Source organism: Eschscholzia californica, unplaced genomic scaffold, assembly GCF_041429995.1.
Source record: "Eschscholzia californica isolate CP2 unplaced genomic scaffold, dmEscCali1.0.p SCAF_4, whole genome shotgun sequence".
Taxonomy (NCBI): Eukaryota; Viridiplantae; Streptophyta; class Magnoliopsida; order Ranunculales; family Papaveraceae; genus Eschscholzia; species Eschscholzia californica.
The window spans coordinates 42,673,031-42,700,090 of NW_028238461.1; the positions used below are offsets into that span (position 1 = coordinate 42,673,031).

At 35.8% G+C, this 27,060-nt stretch overlaps 1 protein-coding gene and 1 long non-coding RNA gene across 3 annotated transcripts; both read right to left on the reverse strand.

The window, feature by feature from the left end:
• Positions 1 to 1,448: 1,448 nt before the first annotated feature.
• Positions 1,449 to 7,190, reverse strand: LOC147544852 (Ribonuclease P protein subunit P38-like protein). Of its 2 annotated transcripts, XM_086632909.1 has the most exons (4): positions 6,766 to 7,190; positions 4,217 to 5,423; positions 2,620 to 3,512; positions 1,449 to 1,991 (listed from the first exon to the last, which is right to left on the reverse strand). In XM_086632909.1, the coding sequence occupies exons 2-4, from the start codon at positions 5,391 to 5,393 to the stop codon at positions 1,638 to 1,640; spliced, it is 2,424 nt and encodes an 807-aa protein (XP_086489035.1). In that variant the 5' UTR covers positions 5,394 to 5,423; positions 6,766 to 7,190; the 3' UTR covers positions 1,449 to 1,637. The 2 variants fall into 2 exon arrangements, with proteins under 2 accessions (XP_086489035.1, XP_086489034.1); XM_086632908.1 differs by lacking the exon at positions 6,766 to 7,190 and having other exon boundaries at positions 4,217 to 6,727.
• Positions 7,191 to 16,516: 9,326 nt separating this feature from the next.
• Positions 16,517 to 26,960, reverse strand: LOC147544853 (uncharacterized). Its single transcript, XR_015224333.1, has 4 exons — positions 26,895 to 26,960; positions 18,558 to 20,690; positions 17,851 to 17,917; positions 16,517 to 16,787 (listed from the first exon to the last, which is right to left on the reverse strand). It is a non-coding gene; the product is annotated as an uncharacterized LOC147544853 (long non-coding RNA).
• Positions 26,961 to 27,060: the final 100 nt, after the last annotated feature.

Below are 27,060 nucleotides of genomic sequence, written 5' to 3' on the forward strand. Positions count from 1 at the left end.
TCCCAAAATTTGTAGTCAATAACACCAAGTTTTTCTTTCTTGTTTTAAACGGACACATAAAGTAGTGTTATACTGTTATGTTCATTGGATTTCGAGCTCCTAAGGGATTTTACTCGAGAAACATTCGTTATTAACGATATATTGACCTAGAGAGAAGTACACTGCCCCAATCAACACAAATTTATATCATTTGTTCGTAAGAAAATTTGTTTACATATTTATTTTATTGATTAAAATTTTAAAAATTATGTGTTGGACAATTAGAGACATTTTAAAAGAACTCATTCTAAAAATAGTGTGCCTTCTTGAAGTATCTCTCTTTAACTACCACCATATCATTTTAGAGATCGAAATTAAATTTTGTGTTACACAGAATTCTTTTGAAAATTGGATGTGGCAATTATAGTTCGTAAGATTAAGTCTTGTATTAAAGATGCTCTTACCCCCGACTAGCTCTTTAGACATCAGTCACTTCCTTAAATTGTAAGGAGTAGTTTATCCCATTCGACATAGGCAAATCAGAATACGATAATCCGATATCTATATATGTATATGTATATACGAAGGATATCTAATCACCACATATGAATAATGAACTTGGGAATTAGTTATATTACTTTAATCATTTCGAATATATGATATCTTCAACTTAAAAAGACTCTGAATATAAATGTAATAATTTACTTACAAAAATCAATATAACTAAAAAATTTATCCCATACCTACTATAAGATGGTGAATCTAAATCCTATACGTATCTAAATCCTATAAGAATTTATCCCATAGCTACTATAAGATGGTGAATCTAAAATTTTGGATCATTTTCTCTTTATCAAATATCTATCAACGGACTTAGATAAATGTGATGATACTAAAACTAAACATGTATCGGTTGGACTTGGATCCCTAACCTGGAGTAGTAGAGTGGATCTAGCCCTACGACCCCTCTTTGCCAATCAGATATGGGACTAAATCCTTTCAGTCCCCTTTTCCTTAGTTGGAGGACTTTCCCGTGTACTCTTTGGCATACTCCAGTGTTGAAGTGGCTAATAAAACAAGGGTTATTTTAGTATTTTCATAATGTTTACAGACTCTGAAAGACTACAACACTCCTTGTCCTATTAGACGGAGACACTATGGAGTGTCCAGGGGGAGTCCCCCTATCACCTCTACATATTTCGTATTTGCGCATCTAAAACAAAAAAAGATTCGGAGAAAAAAACTTTCATGTTTGAGATCATTTTCATATGAGAGCCTTCAGCCATATTATACGAAAATCTATGACCTCCAGCTCAAACTATAATATTTGAGTTCGATTCCTGTATTCATTCTCCTCTTTTTCCCAAGTTTAGTTGATTTAAACCAAGATCTTTATTGGTTTTCAAAGTATTTGCTACGATTAAGAAATTTTAAATGGGTTGCCAAATAAAGAAAACCCAGAGAAACAATGAAGTCAAAACAAGAAACGAAATTTATTTGATTTCACCAAAAGTGTTAAACTTCTATACAATCTAAGTAAAAAAGAACTTGCAATTATTACAATGTAACTCGAAGTGAAAAAAAAACTATCTTCTCCGACTGAAATCTTTTCTATTAACATATACATCGTTTCAAAGAGTCTAACTATGAAGAAGAATTCATTTGTTTTTTAGATGAAAAATACCTTCAAACGCCATAGTACCTTCAAGATCTCCAATAATTCGAGAAATTCGAACTTCTAATCCTCTTTGTACATCTTTCAAAAGAGTACTAGTACTATTAGCAAATCTATTCAGATTGAAGCCATTAAAACTTTCTGAATCAGAATCGGTATCAGAAACCAATTCAGATGTAATTCTTGATTGTATTTCCATCAGCTTCTGTCCTGTTGCTACCATATACCTTTGTAACTGAAATGTTTCTTCAAGAAAATGTTGCAGTTTTTTTGTTTCTTCCTTCGTTTTTATTATGCTCGAGTCTCTTCTGCTGCTCAAATCTACATTACTATCATACTGAAAATGAAAATCAGATCAGTTACAATTTCTACTGGCTATTCATTTTTTGTGCGAACTCGCACAAAAACTTGCTAACACTATAAGATAAATAGGTGAGGAGTTTTTCTTCACGTAACAAACACCAGGTTTTTGTTCTTCACACAAGGTTATACACACACAACACCCAAACACATTTTTACTGTTCACCAGGTCGAAAATCATTATTTTTGTTGCACATACGCTTGACTTGGCCTGACTCGGCTGAATGACTCAGTTCAGCTCGGCCTTGACTCGGACCCGGCCCTTGGCCTAGTCGAGTCCGAGTTTAACAGCTTAGATGTGTGTATGACTAACAAGGTGTGTGTGTGTGTGTTCAACATTTCCCAAATCTTATAGGGCTAAAGCTTTTTGCTAAGTACCTACAGACCCCAAGGTAGTATTCTATTACTATATTTTTATTTCTACTATGCCCTGAAGAGACCAATTTTAAAGTCCGCTTCAGATATCCTAACGTCTACGCCTGATCCTGACCATTTCCCATGTTAGTAGATTATGTTACTTCTTAGCTTACCAAATTTCATTTCAATAACAAAGATAAACGATAAGTAGTAAACAACATGATTAAGATAAAGGAGGAAGAACATACCATTCTTTTGCAAAGATTATTCGTGCTCTCCTCAAGGGTCTGATATCTGCTAACTTGTTTATTAAGCAAAGGCAATATTAATAAGAGAAACCTCTTCAAGGTCATTTTGTCGTTACTTGCTTGCATTTCTGTCAACTTCTCAAGCATGAGAAATTGTTGTTTTAGTCTCTTGATTTTGTAAGATATTCCTAAAGCATGAAGATCCATCTTCCACGGATGAATATCTTTCTTCTCAATCAGACAAAGGTTCACCGACGCTAACTTATCGATTACCTTGACATCTATGGGACTGGCACACTTCTCTGAAACATGAATAGGGTCCATTATAACTTCTTTTTCTACTTCGATTATCTCTTTTTCGGGTAACTGGATGACTGAGAGAATCGCAAGTTCCGATTCATTCTCTAATGGGATTTCCTCCACTTTTTCAGTTTCAACTACTTCTGGAATCCTAACCAGTCCAGGCATCCGCTCTTCTTCTCTTTCCCTTGGTTTCGTCCTTACGATCTTAACTTTGGACCAAAAAGTCGTTTGATCTTGAGTTAGAGCTTTTGGTGAAGAATTGGAGTGTTGCAAATGTGAACTGTCAAGCTTATCTTTTAAGGATTTCAGCTCCATTTCTCGGTCTATTAACAAAGCTTCTAATTTCATGTTTTCTTCTCTCTCTTGTGATAGCTTTTGGTTAAGCTCTTCAATGTGGGTTTGTAACCGTTTCGATTCTAGTTCCATACTCAGTAATCTCCAGTTGAAACCTTGTAATTTCTCGTCTTTGAGTCTTAATTGTTCTGCAAATGCGTTTGTTTCTAAATGATGCCTCTTCTCAATCATGGTGATATTCTTCTCTGTTTCAGACTGGACCCAGTCTTCCAGTTGCTTAACATCAGCCGTGATCGCTTCAGAGCAAGAAAGGAGAAATGATTAAAATTATCAGAACCATACACAAACACAATAAAAACCTCGAACAGATAAATTCTTAACTCTAATAAAAGATATACATGCAAAGACCGATAACAAATGAAAATTAATTTTTTTTCAATAAATCATACCTATATTTTAGTATCGAACTCAACTTGAGTACTAATGAAGTTTAACTTGTTTCCGAAGAAAAAAAAAATACTAAATCTAATATAATATTAATATTATTCTTACTAAACTTCTATTTAATGGGAAAAGAAGAAGAAAAGAAAAAGTAATACAATTGTAAAAGGAATAATAGCAGCAATGATGATAATATTTCTAAATAATTCTGACATTGCCTCTTGTGTCCCATTAGTACATAAAAATTCATTAAGTGCCTCAAATGTCGGCTTCTGATTGTGTAATTTATAGAATGTAATCCTATATACAATATGGAGATATCTTGTAAACGTAAGACCATACTGAATACATTCTCTTGGGCTACAATTAAGTCTAGAGAAAATTTAAGAAAGAAAAACAAACAAGCATGGTAATAAATTTGAGATTAATAAGAATCATAACTATGAGGAAACAAGACGCCCACAATATATCAATACCTTTGTATTACTCAACTAAATATCTATTAAGTCAAGATAAATAACTTTAAAATGAAAAAACAAAATAAAAAACTAAATCATACCGAGTTCTGCATCTTCTCCAATTGAGTGCGGGTTGTACCCGACAGAAGTGGAAATATCGGTATTCGTCTTCTTTGATTCAGTTCTTTCCCTCTCAGCTCTACGTTCAGCTTCAGTTTCTGGGTGTCCTCTACTAGTTGGATGTGATCGAATTCTTCTATGTTGCGAATTTCTTGCGTCAATAGTGTGAACCTCTTTCACCCATGAAAAAACTTCCAATCTCGAATCAGTTTGGTAGGCCAAATGATTCCTTGAAGAGTCTCGGTCATGTCTAGACCCATACAGTGTTCTCCACCTCTCTGTTTCGAGCTCAGCTTGTTTTCTTTTAGACTTGGAGATCTTCAACTCCTTAAGTAAAATTTCTTTCTCTGCTGAGTCAATTTTGGATTTCCTTAATATTGCGGATATTATCTTATCTTTCTGTTCTGTGTCCTTGTGCATCTTTATCAACTCCGTCGATAATTTTTGAACCATACAAACTGAATCCTCCTTTTGTTTCAAGACTGAGTCAAGGTCTTCCTTTGAAGCTTCAAGTTGTCGAAGTGCTCTACCCATCTCAGCTTCAAGCTGTCTCTGGTTTGATACAAGCTCAATAAGCGCCGTTTTGTGTTTCAACATTTGAGTGTTATGCTCTTTAGTTTCTCTACTTGCAGTCTCTCTGAAATCCTTTACAAGATCCTCGGCCGTTTTTAGCATTACTTCGAGTTTCTTTCTCTTTCCCTCCTCCTCTTCTGCAAAGGACTTCATTCTAGACTCAAATGAGAGATCCTTCTCCTTAATCTTTTTATTCAGATCAGAAATCCCTTCTTCCTTCTTTGTTTCTAAAACCCGTAATTCATTCAAAAGAGACCCGATTTGTCGACGAAGTTGTTTTCTTTCACTTAACCAGTTCTGTTCTTGTGAAGCAAAGATGCTTACAACTTTCTCATTAGCTTTTGCATCTTCACTTCTTCTTTTCTTCAACTCTGCAACTTCAATTTCAGCCTTTTCAAGCTTCGTTACAATCTCAGACCTCTCCATGGCTTCTCCTCTCTTAATTCTCCATAAAAGTAAGCCCAGTAAGTGGGCACTACTTTGAAGCATTAAATCACGTGTTTCTGATTGTTGATGATCAATGCCGTTCATTTCAGACCCAGAGATAGAATTTACACATGAACACTGAACTTCTTCTTCATCCATCACTCAGGGCTTAAGAATTGGCTTCTTCACCTTTTCAGGAATATCAAGGCTGGTAAGAACAGAAATCAGAACTTAGTTGAAAATTCTGAAGTCCAAAATTCAGATCCACTAGCTTCGTTAAGTGCTAAAGAAACCGAATTTTATTTAAATTTGTCGAAAAGACTACGAAAGAAGATAAATCTCTCCAAAACCAATTATGGAATTCCATCACTTGAACCCACACAAATCATGAAATTCATCAATTGTGACTGAAACCAGGATCATGTTTTAAGAATATAAGTAGACCCCTCTCGACACTTTAAGATAATATGAATCATGACCAAATCAAATTATTCATTATGCAAATTACACAAATACCCATTAAACTAAGATCATAACTCAATCTTCTTTCGGTGAAAACTAGAGAATTTACTCTCTTTAAGTAGAAATAGAAACTGAAAAAAGATGTGGGTTTTCTAAATTCTAATGGAGATACAAAGATACAAACCCATTCAATAAAAAGTCATAAAAACACTACTTTAATCTCTGTCAATTGTGAAGGTTACTCCATTTTCTTGAGCAGAGAACGCCAAAACCATAACTCGAACACGTTTTACGGACTGCAAAGGCAGTTAAAAAGAAGAAATGTACTTTAACTGAAAAGAAGAAGTAAGTTATGAAATTATTCCATGGTTTTCAGATTCTAGCATTACACCATCAACCCCATTTGCTTTAACCAAAAGCTCTTGATTCCAAGTGGTTGGTCTCCATTAACAAAAAAGGCTAGAAAAAGTAAGTTAGAGAAAGAGAAAGTGAGGTACCACCTTTCTCTATCTACTTGGTTGGAATATAGACAAAGATATGTTATCTAGAAAGGAAAGAAAGTATATAGATATTTAAAATAAAATCTACACAGTTTTATATATTCTTTCTTGTCATCTTTTTTGGTGGTTAATCAGTATATATTTCTTACCAACCTCTCATGAAATCTCAAATTAGGGTTGATCAAGAATTACATTTCAGATGTGATCTACAATTTGACACATAACTAACATGAACTTGGTTGATAAAAGTCCACATTGTATGGCCCATTTCTTCAAATTAATCACCAATTATTTAGGGTTAAGTCTTCCTACCTAGTGTATATTAGCTACCTATCATGATCATTTATCTAAACTTGAAGCAAATGGTCCTTTGGGTCATTTTCACAAACACCCAATATCATTTCTTCAATTTTTTTATAAAATCAATTGAAAAAAAAAAAATTCAATCATTCATTTTAAAAAGCAATTTAGACAAATAAATAAAGACAATTTTGAAAAAGAAAACCCAGAATAAGATAATCAAAAGCTTCTTAAGAAATCTGAAATAGTGATAGTTTAATCATTTTTACCTCTGTAAAGTCCAATTTCTGAAAACCCTTTTTCTCAAATGAATTAAAATCAAACCCATATTTCTCTTCTCTCTCTCTCTCATCAGCCCACTTCAGGAACCATGATTTCATGTAGAGCCAGAGTGGGGTTGCTTCCTTGGTTGAGACCTGTAAAGCTGGAAATTGTTGAAGAAAACCAGTACACATGTTTATATAACTTTTAGAAGAAAAAAGGAACCACTTTGAGTGCATGAATGTTGGCATTCCCACTTCATCACTACACTTATTTTTTAGCTCTCAATTTTTTTTTTTTAAGATCTGTCCTTGAAAAATGGACAAGATACTCATTTCCTTTCATCTAAAGCAAAGTATGTAATGAATACCCTGATATAAAACAATACTACTTTCCTACTTCCTATCTTATGAATTGTGATTCAGTTTTCAGTATTGGAGCACTATTTGCTATCTAATTTTGTAAGAGAATGGCTAAAGGCGCCTTTAGTTATTGCTCGTCGCTCCCTTTGACCGGAGTCAATTTTCCTTGACTCCGACAGCTATAGGCGCCTTGTTCGAAGATGGTATGAAAACCTAGAGATCCATCCAAAGATCCATTCATCTCTATACATCTCACCGACCATCACCAAAATCCTCTGGCACCGACCACCATCGTTACATATTCATGGACCAGTGCTTCCACCATCCTCCATTGTGTTACTTTACACTATTTTGAAAGTAGAAAAACTCATAGATGAATAAGGAAGTTCCAAAGATTAGGGAATCTGTGTAGTGGGACTTCTCCACTTATTTTTGAGTATGGATTAGTCGACAAAGCGGTATGTGTGACTTTCTTGACCCATTTAATGATTTTTCATTAAGTTTTGTACCCGATTTTCATTTTTAGAATCTATGCAGACAGGACTAGTCCGATTGATCTTACAGTGCCATGGGTCGACTCCACCGAAAGCCTACAGACGGGTCGATTCGTCAGAGGTCGGTAGAGACGAACCATTTCCTTTTCATTTCTCTCGAATCAACATCTCTGATTGATACAATGTTTCCTATTTCTTAAAATTCCATATATTTTGACATATCTTTGATTTAAATGGAAGTTCATTTGTTTCACCACTTTCGTTAGACCCTTGGGATTTTGGATCCCACCGTAGGGAGGATGTGTGACACGTCAAAGTAGAGGGTACATTTTCCTTTCTTATGAATGAAGAATTCTCTCATTGCACTGAAGAGAACATTCGTAGACCAAATGCTCAAATGGCAATATAGATTCAAGTGAGGGGCAAAGAGTTAGTACTGATGTTGGTCAGCGTTTTGTTACTAATGTTTTTGGATCTCGAGACAAGTTAGTTTAATGGACTAAGGAAATTGGAAGAAGGCATAAGTTTGTGGTTTTGATAGACCAATCTCAACTTAGAAAAGGTACCACTAAACCCAAATTACAACTAATTTGTGAAAGAAGTGATCAATACGATCGATTACATACCAAGAAGAATTTGGTTCCAAAAATAAACCCACCTTCTGAAAAAAAGAAGAAGGAAAAGTAGCATAAAAAAGTGTAATTGTCCATTTAATCTCAAATGAGAATCGAGTGAAGGCAATACATTGAAGGTTGTAGTTGTTTCAGAAATTCATAACTACGAGTTAGCAGAAAGCCTTCTTGGTCATGCATATGTTAATAGGTTGAACTGTGAAGAGAAGGATGTAGTTTAAAAGCTTTTGAATAGGAACAAAACCACGCCAAATTCTTTCACAAGTGTGTGCCTAATTCAATTATAATACATCGACAATGAAAATCATATACAATACGAAGTAGAGAATACGTAGTTTGAATCAAGAAGGAAGAAGTCCAATGCAACAATTGATTAAGTTGTTAATGGAACACAACTATGTGTATCATTTTTCGAGGAACGAAGAGACAAATGAAATTACTAACTATCATTTTGGGCACATCCCAACTCATTTAAGCTATTAAATTGCTTTTATACTGTGTCGATGCTCGATTTTACGTATAAAACAAACCGTTCTAAGAAGCCATTGTTTGAGATGGTTGGAATTACGTCTAAACTCCGATAACTTTCTTTTATCCAACAAAACCCTAAGGTAAACAAAATTTTCCAGAAAGAAGCCTTCCGCAAACACCAATAACCTTCCTTCTCTACCCAATCAAGTGAGTATATTCTTCATGTTCATCTTGTTTATTAGGAACCAACAAGAGACTACATAATCGACAAAATAAAGTAATAGAGAATCGATATAGTAAAAGTAATAACTAATCGAAACAGTAATAAGATAATCAACAAGATAGTTCTGAAGAAGCATATATAGCATTGATAGCCACCAAGATAGTTATGAAGAAGCATACTCAGTCAGTGCATCAACCAAGACTTAACACAATAGGCTTGGACATCCTTCAAAGGATATTATTTTAGGTTTAGTAAAGGAGAAGATGATTAAATTGACTTCAAGATATTTTCACTCTGTATGCTCTTTTTGTCAATTGAGTAAAAGTCAAAGATTACCATTCTTACAATCTGAAAGCATAACTCATGGTCCCCTTGAGTTGATTCATTGTAATATTTGGGGCCATGCTCCTGTCACTATCAAAACAGGTTTTAGATATTACATCTTGTTCATGGATGACTTTAGGATGTTCTTTTTTATCTATCCTATGCACCAAAGATCAGATTGTGCGAGGTGTTTTCAATATTTTCAGAGGCATTATGAAAAGTTATTTTCAGTCTCTATAAAGTGTTTTCAAAGTGATGGAGCACTTGAATTAGCTCAAGGTGAATTTCAGTCTCATTTAGACAAATGTGGTATTCTATTTATAAGCTTCTGGCCTTACACTCCAGTGAAAAATGGGAGAACTGAGAGGAAGAATAGACAGATCACTTTAATAAGCAATACCTTGTTGTTTCAGGCCTTTATGCCCAAAAGTTTCTGGTTCCATGCCTTTGATACTGCTCTTATCAACAGGACACCTAGCAAGGTACTCTCTTATAAAACACCCTATGAAGTTCTATTCCACAAAAGTTCAAATTACTCTATGATAAAAGTGTTTGGGTCAGCCTGTTATCCCTATTTAGGAGATATCAGAAGTGATAAATTGAGTCCTAGGTCTGCAAAGTGTGTCTTCATTGGCTGTAGTCCTTCACATAAAGGTTACAAATACCTTGACTTATCATCTCAAAAAGAATATGTCTTTAGACATGTGATTTTTGATGAGTCTTGTTTCTCATTTATTTGCTGAAAATGCTACATCCAACACTTCATCCTCTCAAGAGCCTTCCCCACTTTCTCAAATTTTACCACTACCACCTCTTTCATCTAGGTTTCTTCTATCAGATCCTTCTTACCACACTGAATAATCATTATATGATCAGGATGTCTTACTCTCCTTCTTCTCCCCATGTTGGTTCACCATCACTCAGTGAACCTATTCTGTCTCATACTCCACCAGCCACACCATCCTCTCCAACTCAAACTTCTTCTACTTCCTCTTATGGCATCAATGTACACTCTTTGCAGACTAGACTCAAAAGTGGGATCACTAAACCAAAAGGAATTCCATACCATATGACTCACTTTACCACTCCACATTCTATTCCCTCCTCATATATAACTACTACTTCTCATATTCCCGAGCCAAGTCATATAAAAAACTAGCAAATGTGAGCACTGACTCCAAGCTATGAAATCAGAGTATCTGGCTCTTCTTCAGAATCATACTTGGACCCTAACTCACAGGCTACCTTCAATGAATGTTCTTGGATGTAAATGCGTCTTTAAGGTTAAATATATATCTGATGGCTCTTTAGAAAGATACAAGGCCAGGCTAGCAGCTCAAGGGTATAACCAGCAAGAATGAATAGACTACCAAGAGACATTTAGCCCTGTAGTCAAAATTCAGACAGTAAGGATATCTATCACAATTGGAGTTACTCATCAATGATATATTCAGCAATTAGATGTGTCTAATGCCTTTCCCAATGGTGATTTGACTGAAGATGTCTATATGAAGCATCATCCTCGTTTGGAAGATCCTTATAATCCTAATTTGGTGTGTCACTTACACAAATCTCTCTACTGCTTAAAACAAACCCCAAGAGCATAGTTTACAAGGATTGTTTCCTACCTGCTCAAATGGGGTTTTACAAAGAGCTCATCAGATACATCTATGTTTGTATATCTTATAGATAATCATCTTTTAATCTTCCTTTTATATGTGGATGATATTATTCTCACTGGGTCAAGTGATACATAGATGACAAGACTAGTTACTGATCTTGGAAGGGAGTTTGCTATGAAGTAATTGGGTACTCTCAGCTATTTCTTGGGTATAGAAGTTCAACATTTCTCTTACCCACCGTCTCTACAACTCATTCAGTCAAAGTACATAGTTGAATTACTTCACAAAACTGAGCTTCTAGATTGCAAACCAAGTCTGGTTCCTGTCTTGCATGGAAATAGAGTGCCAAAGTTGGATGGTGATCCTATTGAGAATCCACTGTTCTATAATAGTATGTTTGGACGCCTTCAATATGCTACTATGACTAGGCCAGATGTTACCTATGTTGTCAATTATCTGGCTCAGTTTATGCATCAATCCAGAACAACTCACCTTGTGCTACTAAAAACGTTCTTATATATCTAAAGGGTACTCTAGGTGTTGGGATTACAATTACATCAGGGGATTTATCTTATCTCTCTGAGTTTTTAGACTCAGATTGGGGCAGTTGTTGTGATTCCAGAAGAACTACAAGCGGGTATTGTGTGTTTCTTGGTTCCACTTTTGTTTGTTTGGCGCAAACGTATGTTTGGTACATTTGGAAGATTGGTGGAGATTTTTAATTCTCAAACAGTTATTTTCAAGATACGCAAACTTATTTTCAACAAAAGTTGTTTTTTGTAGTATCTGGTCCCATTGTTACAACGGCTATTTCAAGAGCCTGCAAAGTTACTTTTTGTAGTATCTGGTCCCTTTGTTATTTAGGGAAATAGACAATGGAAATTATTTGTACGAGAAAATTAGTATTTTGTTGTTTTGTTGGACCCGTATAGTGTGGAAACTGATTTCTTGTGAGAAAAAATATTGGTTGCTTTATTTTACCACAAAAGAATGGGAAATGGAAACGTATGACAAATGACTTCTTGTAGGAAAAAAGTTGACTTGCTTATACAGAGGAATAGAGTTCAGATATGGAAGGTTGAAGATGGTCCTAACCGAATTACCAACCTCCTTGTGGGCCTTTTATGTTGAGTTCACTCTAATAACAAGAATGTTGAAGGCACTCACTCCACATTTATTGTTCGGGTGCTTCTAAAGGCACCAGGCCAAAAGGCTGTTAGCATCCATCTCTGTTAGCACCAGGCCCAACCGCTCCTTTCTCTATTAGCACCAACTAACTATGTAGGCACCGGTCCCTTCTCAGTTAACCAACCAAAAATCCCAACTTCTTTACGTTGTTAAAAACTAATCGATAAGAAAAACCCCACAACTTCTTCATATTGTTTCTTGAATTTGTAGTTGTAAAGGAAGAAGAAGAAGAAGCATCTCTCTCTGTACTAGTTTGAGTGGTGGTGTAAGATGATAAAGTTTATATATCAATAATAACAAAACTATCAGAATTTCCATTGATTTTATTGGGACTACCTCCTTCATCTTGATAAGAACAATTCACAATTTTCTGGCTATCCATTTTTGGAAACAACCGAAGTTCAGAAGATGATCAGAAAACCCACACATGTTAAACTTACTAGAATTTAACCTGCAAAAAACCCAAACAAGATAAGTTGATTAATAAGAAAAAACCCCACAACTTCTTTACCAACTTTTCTTTTGTTTTCGGCTGTCATCTCTACTTTTAGAGAGAGAGAGAGATAAGAGGATTGTAGAGAGAGAAAGTTGAGCTATGGTTACAAAACTAAAAAGTCAGAAGAAAACAAAAAATTTCTTGTTTAGATGCTTTCAAATTAAACTCGCCTTATTGTAGTAGTTGAAATCAATTTTTCAAGTCTTCGAAACTTTGAAACATATCTAAAAACTAGATTAAGATTTGAAGTAATTGTTGGTGTGGTGCCGTTGCCGTTGCCGGAATGTTGCACTTTATTATAGGGTTTTGTTTTGAAAGAAAAATTAATTGGGATTCCTTTTGTTTTGAAAGAAGAAGATGGAAGACGCAAACGAAGGTGAACGTCACCCACATTAAAAACTGGTGCTTATAGAGACCACGGGTCAATGACTATTGACCTGAGTCAATAAAATTTTTGGATGCTAACAGCCTTTTGGCTCGGTGCCTTTAGAAGCATGCACATTCTCTCCTCTTCCCCTTACCTCATTTTGTATTATTTCCTCTTTCAATAGAACCGTTTTCTCTCTCAATCTCTAAGTATGGGGCAAACCACCATCAACTTCAAACTAACGACATCTTTCACCAAGCCACACATGGACAAGATAGGGACCATGAAATTGATGGACTTAATTGAAATCCATCAGTGAAGTTTAAAGGACTAATAACAATTAATAATCATAAACACCAACATAAACTTTCCAATTTGTTTGACCCAAAAACCCCACACCCCTAACTAAAGTTATCATATCTGTATCCCCCCAATAGTACTGTCATTGTCAAGCCCAAACAACTTAAAATTTCAAAATTGTTCAAACCAAAGTATTATGGATCCCTAAACTCTGTAAAATAAAAAACTCATAAATGCTGAATTGAAGTTCCCGAATTGTCTTCGCTTGGATCTGTAGCGTATGTTGTTCTACAATCCCCCTTTCCCTCTCTCTTCCCGTCTCTTGATCGATTTCAGAGAAGAAAATATCAAGTGTCGTCCTCTCTCGCTTTCTTTATCTCAATTGTATTTAGGAAGATATGAAGCGAATAGTTACCCGAAAAAATCCAATGTATATTACTTTGTAAAGGCACCCAAACTTTCCAACAACCCTACCAAATACTTAAGAGCTTAGTTTCACATGTGGACAAATTGATTTTCTTTCCCATCTTAGCATTTTCCACGTAACAAATGAGCCCTAAATAAGAAATTTCTATTTGAATACGAAGTTAGGGATTAAAAAAAAATTTATATGACCCGCCCACATGGCCGCCTGTCTGTGTGGCTAATAAGACAAAATCGTCATTTTCACTTATAAAATGACAATTTTGCCTCTTGTTTTCTATGAGGCGGGTTATATATGCGATCAACTTGAGAGGTACATGTATTATACCCGAACTTGTATAGTGTGGAGGTGGAGTGGTTGATTGGTGGTGAAGTGGTTGTGAAATGGTTGTAATGGTAGTGGAGTTGCGCTATAAGTGGTGGAGTGGTGATGATAAAGTTATGTCGGAGGTGGAGGTGGTGGTGATGGTGGTGGAGTGGTGTGGTGGCGGAGGTGGTGGAGTGTGGTTGTGATGTATGTAGCTAGTGAAGTGGTTGTGATGAGGTGAATTTTTATTGATGGTGACAAACGAGGCAAATATATTTTACTTTTTAACTTCGGTTTTAAAAAAGTAATTATGCAAAAGTCACGAAATTTGCAGTTTCTGGAAAAAATGACTTTTCTTGCTTAAAACAAGCGGTCATTTTTCGAACCAAACACATAAAGTCTTCAATAATCACTTAAAATAAGCTAAAATCTGTGTTTTAACTTATTGTAAGTTGGAAACACGTGTATTAGAAATAAAAATGGTACTAAAATACATTTCAAGCATCTAACAGGCTTATAACCTACACTAACATTTTAAGGCTTTTTTTTTGGAAATTGACTACGATCAAGGATAGCCACTACAATGGCATTGATACATCAAAGATGTGATAAGTACGATAACTGTCGAATTCAAACTCTTACAAAGAACGGGCTTATAGCGCAACTAAACTATGACCTAAAGCCCAACAACATTATTTATACCTTAATAACTCAAATTCAACACATTGAACCACATAAGAGTTCAAAATAGCTTTAGTTAGTGTTAGGAAGAAAAATTCAAAATAGCTTTTAACGAGTAAATCGTCCAAATGGAGAGTCTGTCATTTCCATACTACCCTCATATAGTCATATAAAAACTATTAACAAATAGAAATATAGTGATTGCTCTAATTATTTCTTTTCCTTCGGCCGTACTCCATCTCTCATTCTTACCTAGAAGTCACAGACGCTGTTAAGTAAGATCTTTAGATTGATTATTAGTTCTTCTCATCATTTTCATCAAGTGATTTTTCATGACTAAATACTAGTATCTTCGAATTACATGAGTTTGGTTCTTCTCGTCATCTTCTTGGATCTATACAAACGAGTCTAAGTTTTTATCGTCTTCTTCATCTGAAAAAAAATCATATTTTTATGTAAATCAATTTCATGTATTTCTCTCATAACCGAGACTATGAGATTCATTTTTAGAATTTCCTTTCTCTCTCAAGAAATCTCCCGGTTTTCATAGTGCATTATTTTTGTGTCATAATGTTATGATTGTTTATAATGTCATAACATTTTGTATTCTTTACCATGGAAGAATGTCTTGGGTTTTTAAGATTGAAATATAAATTTTCAAATAATCGTATTTTACCGCTTCATAATGCATTAAGTTTTTATTTATTACGTGTATGTATTTGATTGGACGGATGAATCCAAACTCATGAAGGTTTGACTAAAAGAAAAGAAAGTAATGAATATTTGACATAAAAAAGAAAACAAATGGAGGCAAAAGACACTATGAAGAACAAAACATTTTGAAGAACAAGACACTGTGAAGAACAAGACATGCTCTAATAAGATTTTAGATATTGTATCATGGCAACTCATATTTGTAATAAGATTTTACGTACTGTAACGTGTACTTTCATAATGTAATATGATTTTAACATGTACTTTCATAAGGCAATATGATCGAAGAATAACTTTCATGAGTATTTGATTTTAATTTTGCTAATTATAAAAGATATGATTTTACATCATTATACACGAACATAGGATAAATTAGTATTGATCTAGACAATATAATATGAATGTTATGGAAAAAAATGGCGGAATGCAAGGTAAGAATAGCACCTAACATTTATAATTCGGTGTAACAATTTTTTTCAAAAATACATGTTGATTATACCTTATGAACCATCATCTTATATTATGATGACTCATAATATAAGACGTGGGTGGAAGTAGTAAAGTCAGAATCTTATCAGAAGAACCTCCTAGTCTTTTTTTTTTGTTGAATTAGGAGATTAATTTTTGTTGGGCCCACTCGGATGAATTTGAATCCTTGTCTCATGGTTACATCAAAAAAAACGTTTTCACTATTTTTTCATCCTCGTCAATTATAGCTTGTCCTAGAGGGGCATTTTTGTCTATTTTATAGTACTACTTTAATTCGTTTCTAAGAAACCTATTTGGGAAACGTGAAAAATATGCATCCAGGAAGAAATGGAGCTCATAATGGTGGTGGTGGTGGTGCTGGTAGAAGAGGTGGCAGTGGTGCTGGTGGAAGAGGTTAAAGAGGTGGCGGTGGTGGAAGAAATATGTGGTGGTGGTGGTGCTGGTGGAAGAGGTGGTGGAAGGGGTGGTGGAAGAGGTGGTGGTGGTGGTTGGTGGAAGAGGTCGTGGTTGTGACGCCTCGTGTCCCAAAATAGACACGACCACGTCCCGGCAATTCACAGACGAGACTAAAATCCGGCAGAGTCTCCTCTGTAAATCGAACCGGTCGCACCTGCAAAACCTGCCATGCAAACCATACATTCGCATACACAAAAAAATAAACTATCGAGCGGAAGCTAAACAAACTCAACTCAGTTTCGGGTCGAAACCCGAACCACAAACATACAAACGCCTCATACAACACCGATACAACTTATAAACAACTTTAAGTTTTACGTATATACATATTAGAGTTTGGTTTCTGCGATAAATACATAACTTGAAAATAACGAAAAAACCATATAAAACGACATAACTCCATTAGCCTCGTCAGACAAGATCACCGGCTGGAATACATACTCCGCCTCGAGGCTACGACAAAGCACCTGCACACTAACAACTGGTAGGGGGTCAGAATACTCACCGACACGAGTTATTCTGGTAGAAGACCAATCCAAAACCCATCACGTTTTCAAAAGTTCCTTTAATAAGTTGAAAATATCATGACAAAACGAGTTACCAAACCAGTTACCATATATACTATATACAAAACCATTTTCCTTAATCTAGCAAGCAATAGCAGTGATTAACTGCCCACCCATGGTGCGCTCCCAATAAGAGGAGAGTTTCTCAGGAGAACCTAAAGTGCGTTAGATAGTACCAGCCCATTTATGGCACTAGCTAATGCACTACGTCTCCTCGAGAAAGAGACTTACCCCTAGCCGGTAAGGCCCTCTCCCATTAAGGGACTCCGCAATCATTGAAGAGTTTACCTCATGATACATATATACCTTAAGTATCTAAATACGTTTTTGATCACCGAGTTCGAATAAGAGAGCCGCCCCCCAATTACCATGGAAGGACCTGAACCTCATTCTCTTCGGTACCTTGTCATGCATCTAATGCGATCTTTCAAAATCAGTTTCATTCGTTTATCAAAACCAATATTCATATTCAATTCATTATCTTATCAAACACGGAAGTGGAACAACCAATAGTCATATCGCCACAAAGCAGAGGGATCCCAATCAATGTCACCTCTTAGGCGAGCGGTCAGGGTGTACGGCCTTGAGCCTCGAGCTGGAGGCACGAGCACCAATGGCCAGCAAGTGAAGCACTCTACTCCCATAGGTCTCATGACTAGTGTTGCCCACCTCACCGGTCTCACACGGATCACAACCGTGTCCACATTTCACCTACCCTCAATGGCTACGTGCCCGTAGGTTGACATAATACGCAGTCGGGTACATACAACAATATCCCAAGTAGTTCGCAATCATCGCAAAACAGTTCGAAAACATTTCTCATATCGCAGTAAAACCATTCAACCATATTTCAGTTCATCACATAAATCGAGTTTCATGCTACCTAAACTCTAGTCATAATGGCGCATATATAACTATAGAATCTAGTATATTCATTATATATAAAACCATGTTGGATAAAGGATTCAGAATCCCTACCTCAGTCCTTGCATCACCAAAGACCTCCCGCCTACCAGACGACCAAATTCCTCCTCATTCGCATACTCTGGATAAGGAAGAATAACCAAAATCGAAAAGAAACATTAGGTTCTTATACTAAGAACCTTCGTAAATAAAAAGAATCATTAAAACAAAACAATGAAAACTTGAAAACAAATTCGCTAGCTTCGAAAGACTTCAAGTATCTATCGAATCGATCTCTAACTTCGTACATATGTCTCCTGAATATCGAAAATGCTTACGAACCAATCAACCAACTTCCCATAATTTCTATTTCTCATTTTAGAGTCTCTATAAACTGACAAATCATATAATGAATTCCATACTATAAATCTATAGCTGAAACTGTCCATTTATATGAACTATGATAAAATTCGGGTAACTATCTCTATTTCAATTTATTCCAAAAACTAGTCCAAATATGAAATTCGAGCCGTAAAATAATTCGGCAGCACCCTGTCTATATATGGTCACCCCAAAATAGTCCATAACATTCTAAACATGATCCTGAACATAAATCATTAGAAGAAATCGAATAATAATCGTCTAAATAGCTCCAAATTTCGATCCCAAATGAAATTAGTACAACTATACGTATACGAAATAGCTATCGTAAAACTACCAAATTCGGACGAAATTGAAAATTCTGAACCGCTAAATATGTAGAACGAATCGAATAGATTTACCTGGAACAAGTTTCATCCAATCCCGATCATCGAGTACAAAGTAATTGAGTCGACAAATATGGAACTTTAAAACCCTAAATGGGTCTCCACCATTTCTAATCGTGTTGTTGGAAAAATTGAAAAAATGAGAGATAAGGAAGTGGGGGTAGAAACGTGGGCTGGTTTTGTACAAAAGAAAAGTGGGGTCGCCACATGTCACTTATTAAAGTGGTCATACAAAATTAATCAATTTTAGGTCCTTCAATCATATATCCTTAATAGATAAGTCCCTTCATATTTATACCCAATTAATTCAATCTCCACTAATTACCATTTAACACCCAATTTGACATTTTTTTTAATGCCAAATAGTCTCTCTTCTAACCGCAGTCTTTTATTTCTTTAACAGAAAACATGGGATGTTACAATCCTCCCCATTTATAGAAATTTCGTCCTCGAAATTTGGATCAACTCGCTTTGCCATATTCTTTCGACCAACTCTGAATTTGAGAGGATCTGACCCATTTCGAAAATCACAAACTCACTGCCTCTAACAAAAGTCAATCTGGCAAAACTCTATAAACAAACTAGATTCAATCCTTCATCTCCCAAATTCTTCTACATAACTACACAACCCAAAAATATTCTATAACAATGACTATCCACGATATGAAGAGATAAAGAAAAATGAAGACCTCTATAATCTATATATAAGAATAAGTTCTCGTTGATCCCATATCCTCAAAGAAAATTCCATTCTCGATAATATAAGAAAATACTGTTGTCCATAAAATAATAAAATAAAGAATGAAGACCTCCATAATCTATCAATAAGTATAAGTTGTCGTTGATCCCATATCCTCAGAAAATATCGTTCTCAATAATATAAAGAAATACCGTTGACTCGATAAAATAAGAAAATAAAGAATGAAGACATCTATAATAAATTCAAGTCAACATTGGCGTTGACACTATAATCTCAAGAAAAGTATAGTTGTTGTTGATGAGATGATAAAATGAAAATAGAAGACCGCTATAATATCTATACAAGTCGTAGATAAACCAATCCTCAAAAAAATTCTACAATAACTTAAGAACCCCCGATACTTCTAATGCCCAACACCAACTCAATCCATATAACCTCTAATATCGAAACATTTCGTCAACCCACTAATCCAGACCCATACTTATCTGTAATCAAACTGAAACAATACACGCTCGAAACAACCTGATCAAAGTCAATCTCAACTATCTCTGACGGATCTGATCGAAGTTCATAAATGAAGTAATGTGTATAACTACCATGAGGTCCACAATACCAAGTTTGACTCATGTCCTCATCTACTACTGTCTTAAATACTTCCACAACATCGATATGTCGACTTGCCCAAAATTTACCTCTGAAACCTCTTAACCCTTGAATGTCCTCCCATAACATCTTGTACAACATTGCAAGAAATCTACAACAATCTTAAACCATCCGTCAAGTCTTCCTTAGTGAGTAAAACGAATCAAGAAACGAAAACCAAAAGAAACAAATACATATATAGCCTCTTTTATTCTTGGTCGCTTTTAATCTTGAAGCTTTTAGACACCTAATCTTATCCAATTTTATCTTTCCCTAAAATCTAGAGCAGTCAATGCTCTACACTATACACGACTTATCGGTCACCAGAACTAACAGTTCTAATATGGGTCACAAGAACTAACTGCTCTGATACCAACTGTGACGCCCCGTGTCCCAAAATAGACACGACCACGCCCCGGCAATTCACAGACGAGACTAAAATCCGGCAGAGTCTCCTCTGTAAATCGAACCGGTCGCACCTGCAAAACCTGCCATGCAAACCATACATTCGCATACACAAAGAAATAAACTATCGAGCGGAAGCTAAACAAACTCAACTCAGTTTCGGGTCGAAACCCGAACCACAAACATACAAACGCCTCATACAACACCGATACAACTTATAAACAACTCTAAGTTTTACGTATATACATATTAGAGTTTGGTTTCTGCGATAAATACATAACTTGAAAATAACGAAAAAACCATATAAAACGACATAACTCCATTAGCCTCGTCAGACAAGATCACCGGCTGGAATACATACTCCGCCTCGAGGCTACGACAAAGCACCTGCACACTAACAACTGGTAGGGGGTCAGAATACTCACCGACACGAGTTATTCTGGTAGAAGACCAATCCAAAACCCATCACGTTTTCAAAAGTTCCTTTAATAAGTTGAAAATATCATGACAAAACGAGTTACCAAACCAGTTACCATATATACTATATACAAAACCATTTTCCTTAATCTAGCAAGCAATAGCAGTGATTAACTGCCCACCCATGGTGCGCTCCCAATAAGAGGAGAGTTCCTCAGGAGAACCTAAAGTGCGTTAGATAGTACCAGCCCATTTATGGCACTAGCTAATGCACTACGTCTCCTCGAGAAAGAGACTTACCCCTAGCCGGTAAGGCCCTCTCCCATTAAGGGACTCCGCAATCATTGAAGAGTTTACCTCATGATACATATATACCTTAAGTATCTAAATACGTTTTTGATCACCGAGTTCGAATAAGAGAGCCGCCCCCCAATTACCATGGAAGGACCTGAACCTCATTCTCTTCGGTACCTTGTCATGCATCTAATGCGATCTTTCAAAATCAGTTTCATTCGTTTATCAAAACCAATATTCATATTCAATTCATTATCTTATCAAACACGGAAGTGGAATCATTAAAACAAAATTTATTAAATTATTAAATATTTTATTAATAATTAAAATTAAATAATAATTAAAATTAAGTAATAATTTAATAATTATTACTCTGTAATAATGGTAGTCATTCATATTTGTTAATGACGAAACACGACATATTTGGGTTGAATTAGGTTTCTACTAATTAAATATAAGTTTCTCACTCATTAATACTCTTTTTCAGATTTCTATTCAACAAACAGTTTATTCGAGCAGCTATGCTTTAAAAGAAGAAAACCCTAAATCTAAGTCAGGCTCTCGAGTTTACTTCATTAGGAAATAGTCAAAAAAAAAAAATCAGTGTTCAAGCCAACAGATGAACAAAAAAAGCATGGGATCCCAGCTCGAGAATCGACCACTAGAGAGGTAGTTGGCTTCTTATTTAATCATGTAATTGATACATGAAAAAGAAGGCAACAGAGAAGAAACTGGTTGGCTTTGCTGGGGTTCCGTTAACTATCTTGTTTAAGTATTCGTAGGAGAGTTGATAAATTTGATTACGTTAATTTCATAGAGGACGATGTCTTTGCCGTCCCAATATTAGATATTCGCCTAACCAATACTGATGGGCACAATAGAAATATTCTAGTAACGGCGGACGATCCCGATAATTGTGCACTCATCCCCATTGATCATGGTTGTGTTAGAATAGTTATATAGTCCCACATAATGCAATTGTTAATAAATTAATAATTTATTAACTATTAACTTAATAATTTATTAACTATTAAATTAATAATTTATTAACTTAATAATTTATTAACTATTAAATTAATAATTTATTAACTATTAAATTAATAATTTATTAATTTTTAAATCAATAATTTATTAATTATTAAATTATTAATTTATTATTAATTTAATAATTTACTAATTATTAAATTAATAATTTACTAATTATTAAATTATTACTATTTAATAATGGTAGTCATACATATTTGTTAATGACTAAACACTACATATTTGAGTTGAATTAGGTTTCTATTAATTAATATTTAAGTTTCTCACTCATTGGTACTCTTTTTCAGATTTCAATTCACTAAATGATTGATTCGAGCATCGATACTTTAAAAGAAGAAACCCCTGTTAAAGCCAAATCAGGCTCTGGAAGAGTTAAATTTATTAAGAAAGAGTCAAAAAAGATATTAGTGTTTAAGTCAACATATTAAAAAAAAATTGGGGATTCCAGCTCGAAGATCGACCACCAGAGAGGTAGCTAGTTTCTTACTTGATCATGTAATTGATATAGGAAACAAGGCAACGGAGACGAAACTAGTTGGCTTTGCTGGAGTCCCGATAACTACCATGTTCGAGTGTTCGCAAGAGAGATTTGAAGGACAAACAAATATAACCGGGTTTCTTCATAGGTATGTAGAGAAAAATGGAAGTGTTGATAAATTTGATTTCGTCATATTCAAAGAGGGCGATGTCTTTGCATTAACAATATTAGATATTCGCCTAACCAATACTGATTGGTATAGTGGAAATATTCTAGTAAGGGCGGGTGATCCAGGGAATTGTGAACTCATCCCCATTGATCATGGCTATGTTATTAAATAAATAATTAATTAATTAATTATTAATAAATTATTGATTAAATAATTAATTATTATAAAATTAATAATTTATTATTTATTAAATCAATATTTTATTACTTATTAATTAATTATTAAATCAATAATTTATTAATTATTAAATTTATAATTTAATTTATTAATTATTAAATTTATAATTTAATTTATTAATTATTAAACTAATAATTTGATAAATTATTTAGTTTATTAAATTATTAAATTTAATAATTTATTACTCTTTAATAATGGCAGTCATTGTTAATGACTAAACACTACATATTTGAGCTGAATTAGGTGTCTACTAATTAAAATTGAAGTTTCTCACTCATTGGTACTCTTTTTCAGATTTTTATTCAACAAATGGTTGATTCGAGCAGCGATGCTTTAAAAGAAGGAAACCAAGTCAGGCTCTGGAGGAGTTTACTTCATTAGGAAAGAGTCAAAAAAGATATCAGTGTTTAAGCTAACAGATGAACAAAAAAAACAGGGGATCCCGGCTCGAGAATCGACCACTAGAGAGGTAGCTGGCTTCTTATTTGATCATGTAATTGATATAGTAAAAGAAGGCAACGGAGACGAAACTGGTTGGCCTTGTCGGGGTTCCGATAACTACCATGTTCGAGTGTTCGCAAGAGAGATTTGACGGAGGACAAACTAATATAACCGGGTCTCTTCAAAGGTATGTGAAGAAAAATGGAAGTGGTGATAAATTTGATTCCGTCAATTTTAAGGAAGACGATGTCTTTGCACTCACAATATTAGATATTCGTCTAGCCAATACCGATCGGCACAGTGGAAATATTCTAGTAAGGGCGGGCGATCCCGGGAATTGTGCACTCATCACAAACCGTTTCGCTATAACATATGTGTTGATGTTTGTGTTCATGAACGAAGCAGTAAACAAATTTGGAAGTGTTGGAGAGGTTCTATCACGAAAAGTTCGACATTCTCGGGAATCCACCATCATTATATCATATATTGTATCCACCAACCTTTGGAAGACATTCTTAGAGGGTCGAATAGGTGAGAAGGGCGAGTGAGCTTCCCCACTCCATTTAGTGGCTAGTTCTTTTTAGGAGATCATTCGTTCCAAAATGTTGTCCTCACCCCTTTTTATGTGTTGAGTCCATGTTAGTGATCACACTCACACATACGAGCGAACCATTCTTAAGTCATTTCATATTTGGAGTGTATGTCCATGAGACCACAGTCGAGGCGAAATGTACTCAACTAGGAATCACTGTTTTATAGCTTCGAAACATAGATGTTGTTCATTATGGTATGCCACTTGCATTGTTAGATAAGACCATTAGTGTAGAGGTCTTTAGCTTTTACATGAACTTATTTACTTAAATCATTATGCATTGACATGCTTAAACCCTTCATTATATGAACCTCGCTTATCTATGATTTGGATGTTGGACCCTTATGTCTCACGAGACTTGATGTTTGTGGGTGTCATCTATCGAAATCCTCACGAGACAACAACACTCGTCCTTTAGGGGTAACCTAGAAGTTTAAGGGGTAATTGCATATGCTAAATGCATCGGGATTCCTCCGAAAGTGAGTTAGGTTTTTGTTTTGTTTTGTTTGCTCGAAGACTAGCAAAGTTTAAGTTTGGGGATGTTGATGTGACATGAAAATGTCACATTTGAAGCGCCTAACTTAGACTAATTAGTCCATTTCGAGTATTATTTATAATAATTTATGTGTTTTTCTTGTTATATATCTCATTTTGAGTTAGGCGTTTGATTCAGAATAAAACGAGGCAATGATTACTTTCATCTCATACGGCCGAAATAAGGGAAAAATATATCAAAGGGATCAAATGACAAGTGGAGTCAATGGCGAGTCGGACGGTGAAAACGGAATTCGATTTGGAGTTCGGACAGAGAAGTTATGAAAGAAAGAAGCCATGTGTTTTCTTGAAACTAGGGATGTAAAGATAAGGATGAAGGCACCCCCTTGGTTTCTAGTTGAGAAGCAAAGCCCAAACCCAAAGCCAAGAGTTCAAAGAAGAATGACAAAGAGAGAATTTAGGAGCACCCCCTTCTAGGTCCAAGTCAAATGACTTAAGTTGACCAACAAGTCCAGGGCTTTAGTGGAGGGTTTGATTCAAAGAAAAGACATCAAGTCATCAAGTTTGAAAAGAAAAAGAGGAGGCTAGGTTTTGGGTTCTAGGGTTTTTGGAGTATGAGAAAGGGCGTGAAGAGAGAACTAAAGGGAGAACAAGGTGAGGTGAGAGCCGACCAAGCCCAGGCTGGCACGGGACAAGCAAGAGAACGGGCGGAACAACAACCCATTTAGCACGAGACTAGCACGGAACGACAGGAGCAACTCGGACGTGACTAACAGCAGCTCTAGAGCGACCAGGAGCTCGGGTTTCGTTCGCAACTTGCTCGGGACGGCTCAGGATAGTCATCTTTGGCCAGATACATCTAGGGTTTTGGTCGGCATCTTCATCTCTTTAGCTGGTTTTTCTTGTGCATTACGACCATTATCTTGGTCGGAAACATTAGCGCTTTTACTACTCATGCCATTGCCTTGCTTCTCATGTGGGTTGATTCGATTTTGGGCTAAAACTCCCTAGAGAGTGAAAGCTTGAGTAAGGTTTCATGGACGCTAGGTTCTAAATGAAGAAGATGATGTTGATTGCTACGGGGAACTCTGATTTTTTGCTCAGGGACACCTATTTGCACTTCTAAAGGGAATCCGTAATTTTGCTAAAGGGAGATCGGTTGCACCTAAAGACTCATATTTTTCGACGATCTTAACCTCGAGCCACATCGAAAAAGGGGGATTTCTTGTCATCTTCTTTCCATTTATTACTTGTTTCACCATGTTTGTGTGACGTCCCGTGTCCCAAAATAGACCCGACCATGCCCCGACAACTCACAGACGAGATAAAAGTCCGACAGAGTCTCTTCTGTAAATCGAACCGGTCGCACATGTAAACCTGTCATGCAAACCATACATTCGCATACACAGAAATAAACTATCGAGCGGAAGCTAAACAAACTCAACTCAATTTCGGGTCGAAACCCGAACCACAAAAAGAACTACAAAAGCCTCTTACACATCGATACAACTTATAAACAACTCTAAGTGTTATATATATATATATATATATACATATTCTAGTTCGGTTCTACAATAACTACATAACTTTAAAATAACGGAAAGCCAATAAACGACAACCGAAGAAAACGACGCAACACCACTAGCCTCGTCAGACAAGATCACTGGCTGGAATACACACTCCGCCTCGAGGCTACACAAAGCACCTGCACACTAACAACTGGTAGGGGGCCAGAATACTCACCGACACGAGTTATTCTGGTAGAAGACCAATCCAAAACCCATCATGTTTTCAAAAGTTCATTTAACAAGTTGTAAATATCATGACAAAATGAGTTATCAAACCAGTTACCATATATACTATATACAAAACCATTATTCATATTCAATTCATTATCTTATCAATCACGGAAATGGAACGACCAAGAGTCATCTCTCACACAAAGTAGAGGGATACCCAATCAATGTAGTCACATCTCACAAAGCAGAGGGATTCCCAATCAATGTCACCTCCCAGGCGAGCGGTCAGGTGTACGCCCCTGAGCCTCGAACTGGAGGCACGAGCACCAATGGCGAGCAAGTGAAGCACTCTACTCTCACGAATCTTATGACTAGTGTCGCACCACCTCACCGGTCTCACACGGGTCACACCCGTGTCCACATGTCATCCTACCCTCAATGGTTATGTGCCCGTAGGTTGACATAATACGCAGTCGGGTACATACCAAAAAATTCCCAAGTAGTTCGCAATCATTGCAAAACAGTTCGAAAACATTTCCCATATCGCATCAAAACAGTTCAAGCATATTTCAGTTCATCACTTAAAATCGAGTTTCATGCTACCTAAACTCTAGTTATAATGACGCATATATAACTGTAGAACCTAGCACATTTCATTATCTATAAAACCATGCTGGATAAAGGATTCAGAACCCCTACCTGGCGGTACTTCTGCTCCGCCGAAACCGTAGCGAAATCGTCCACGATAAGCTCCGGCTCGCCCCCTCTACCAAAACCGTAACGAATCGATACAAACATTAGGTTCTAAACGAAGAACCTTGGCACGGCAAAAAAATAAATAAATAAAAGAAAACAAGGAAAACTC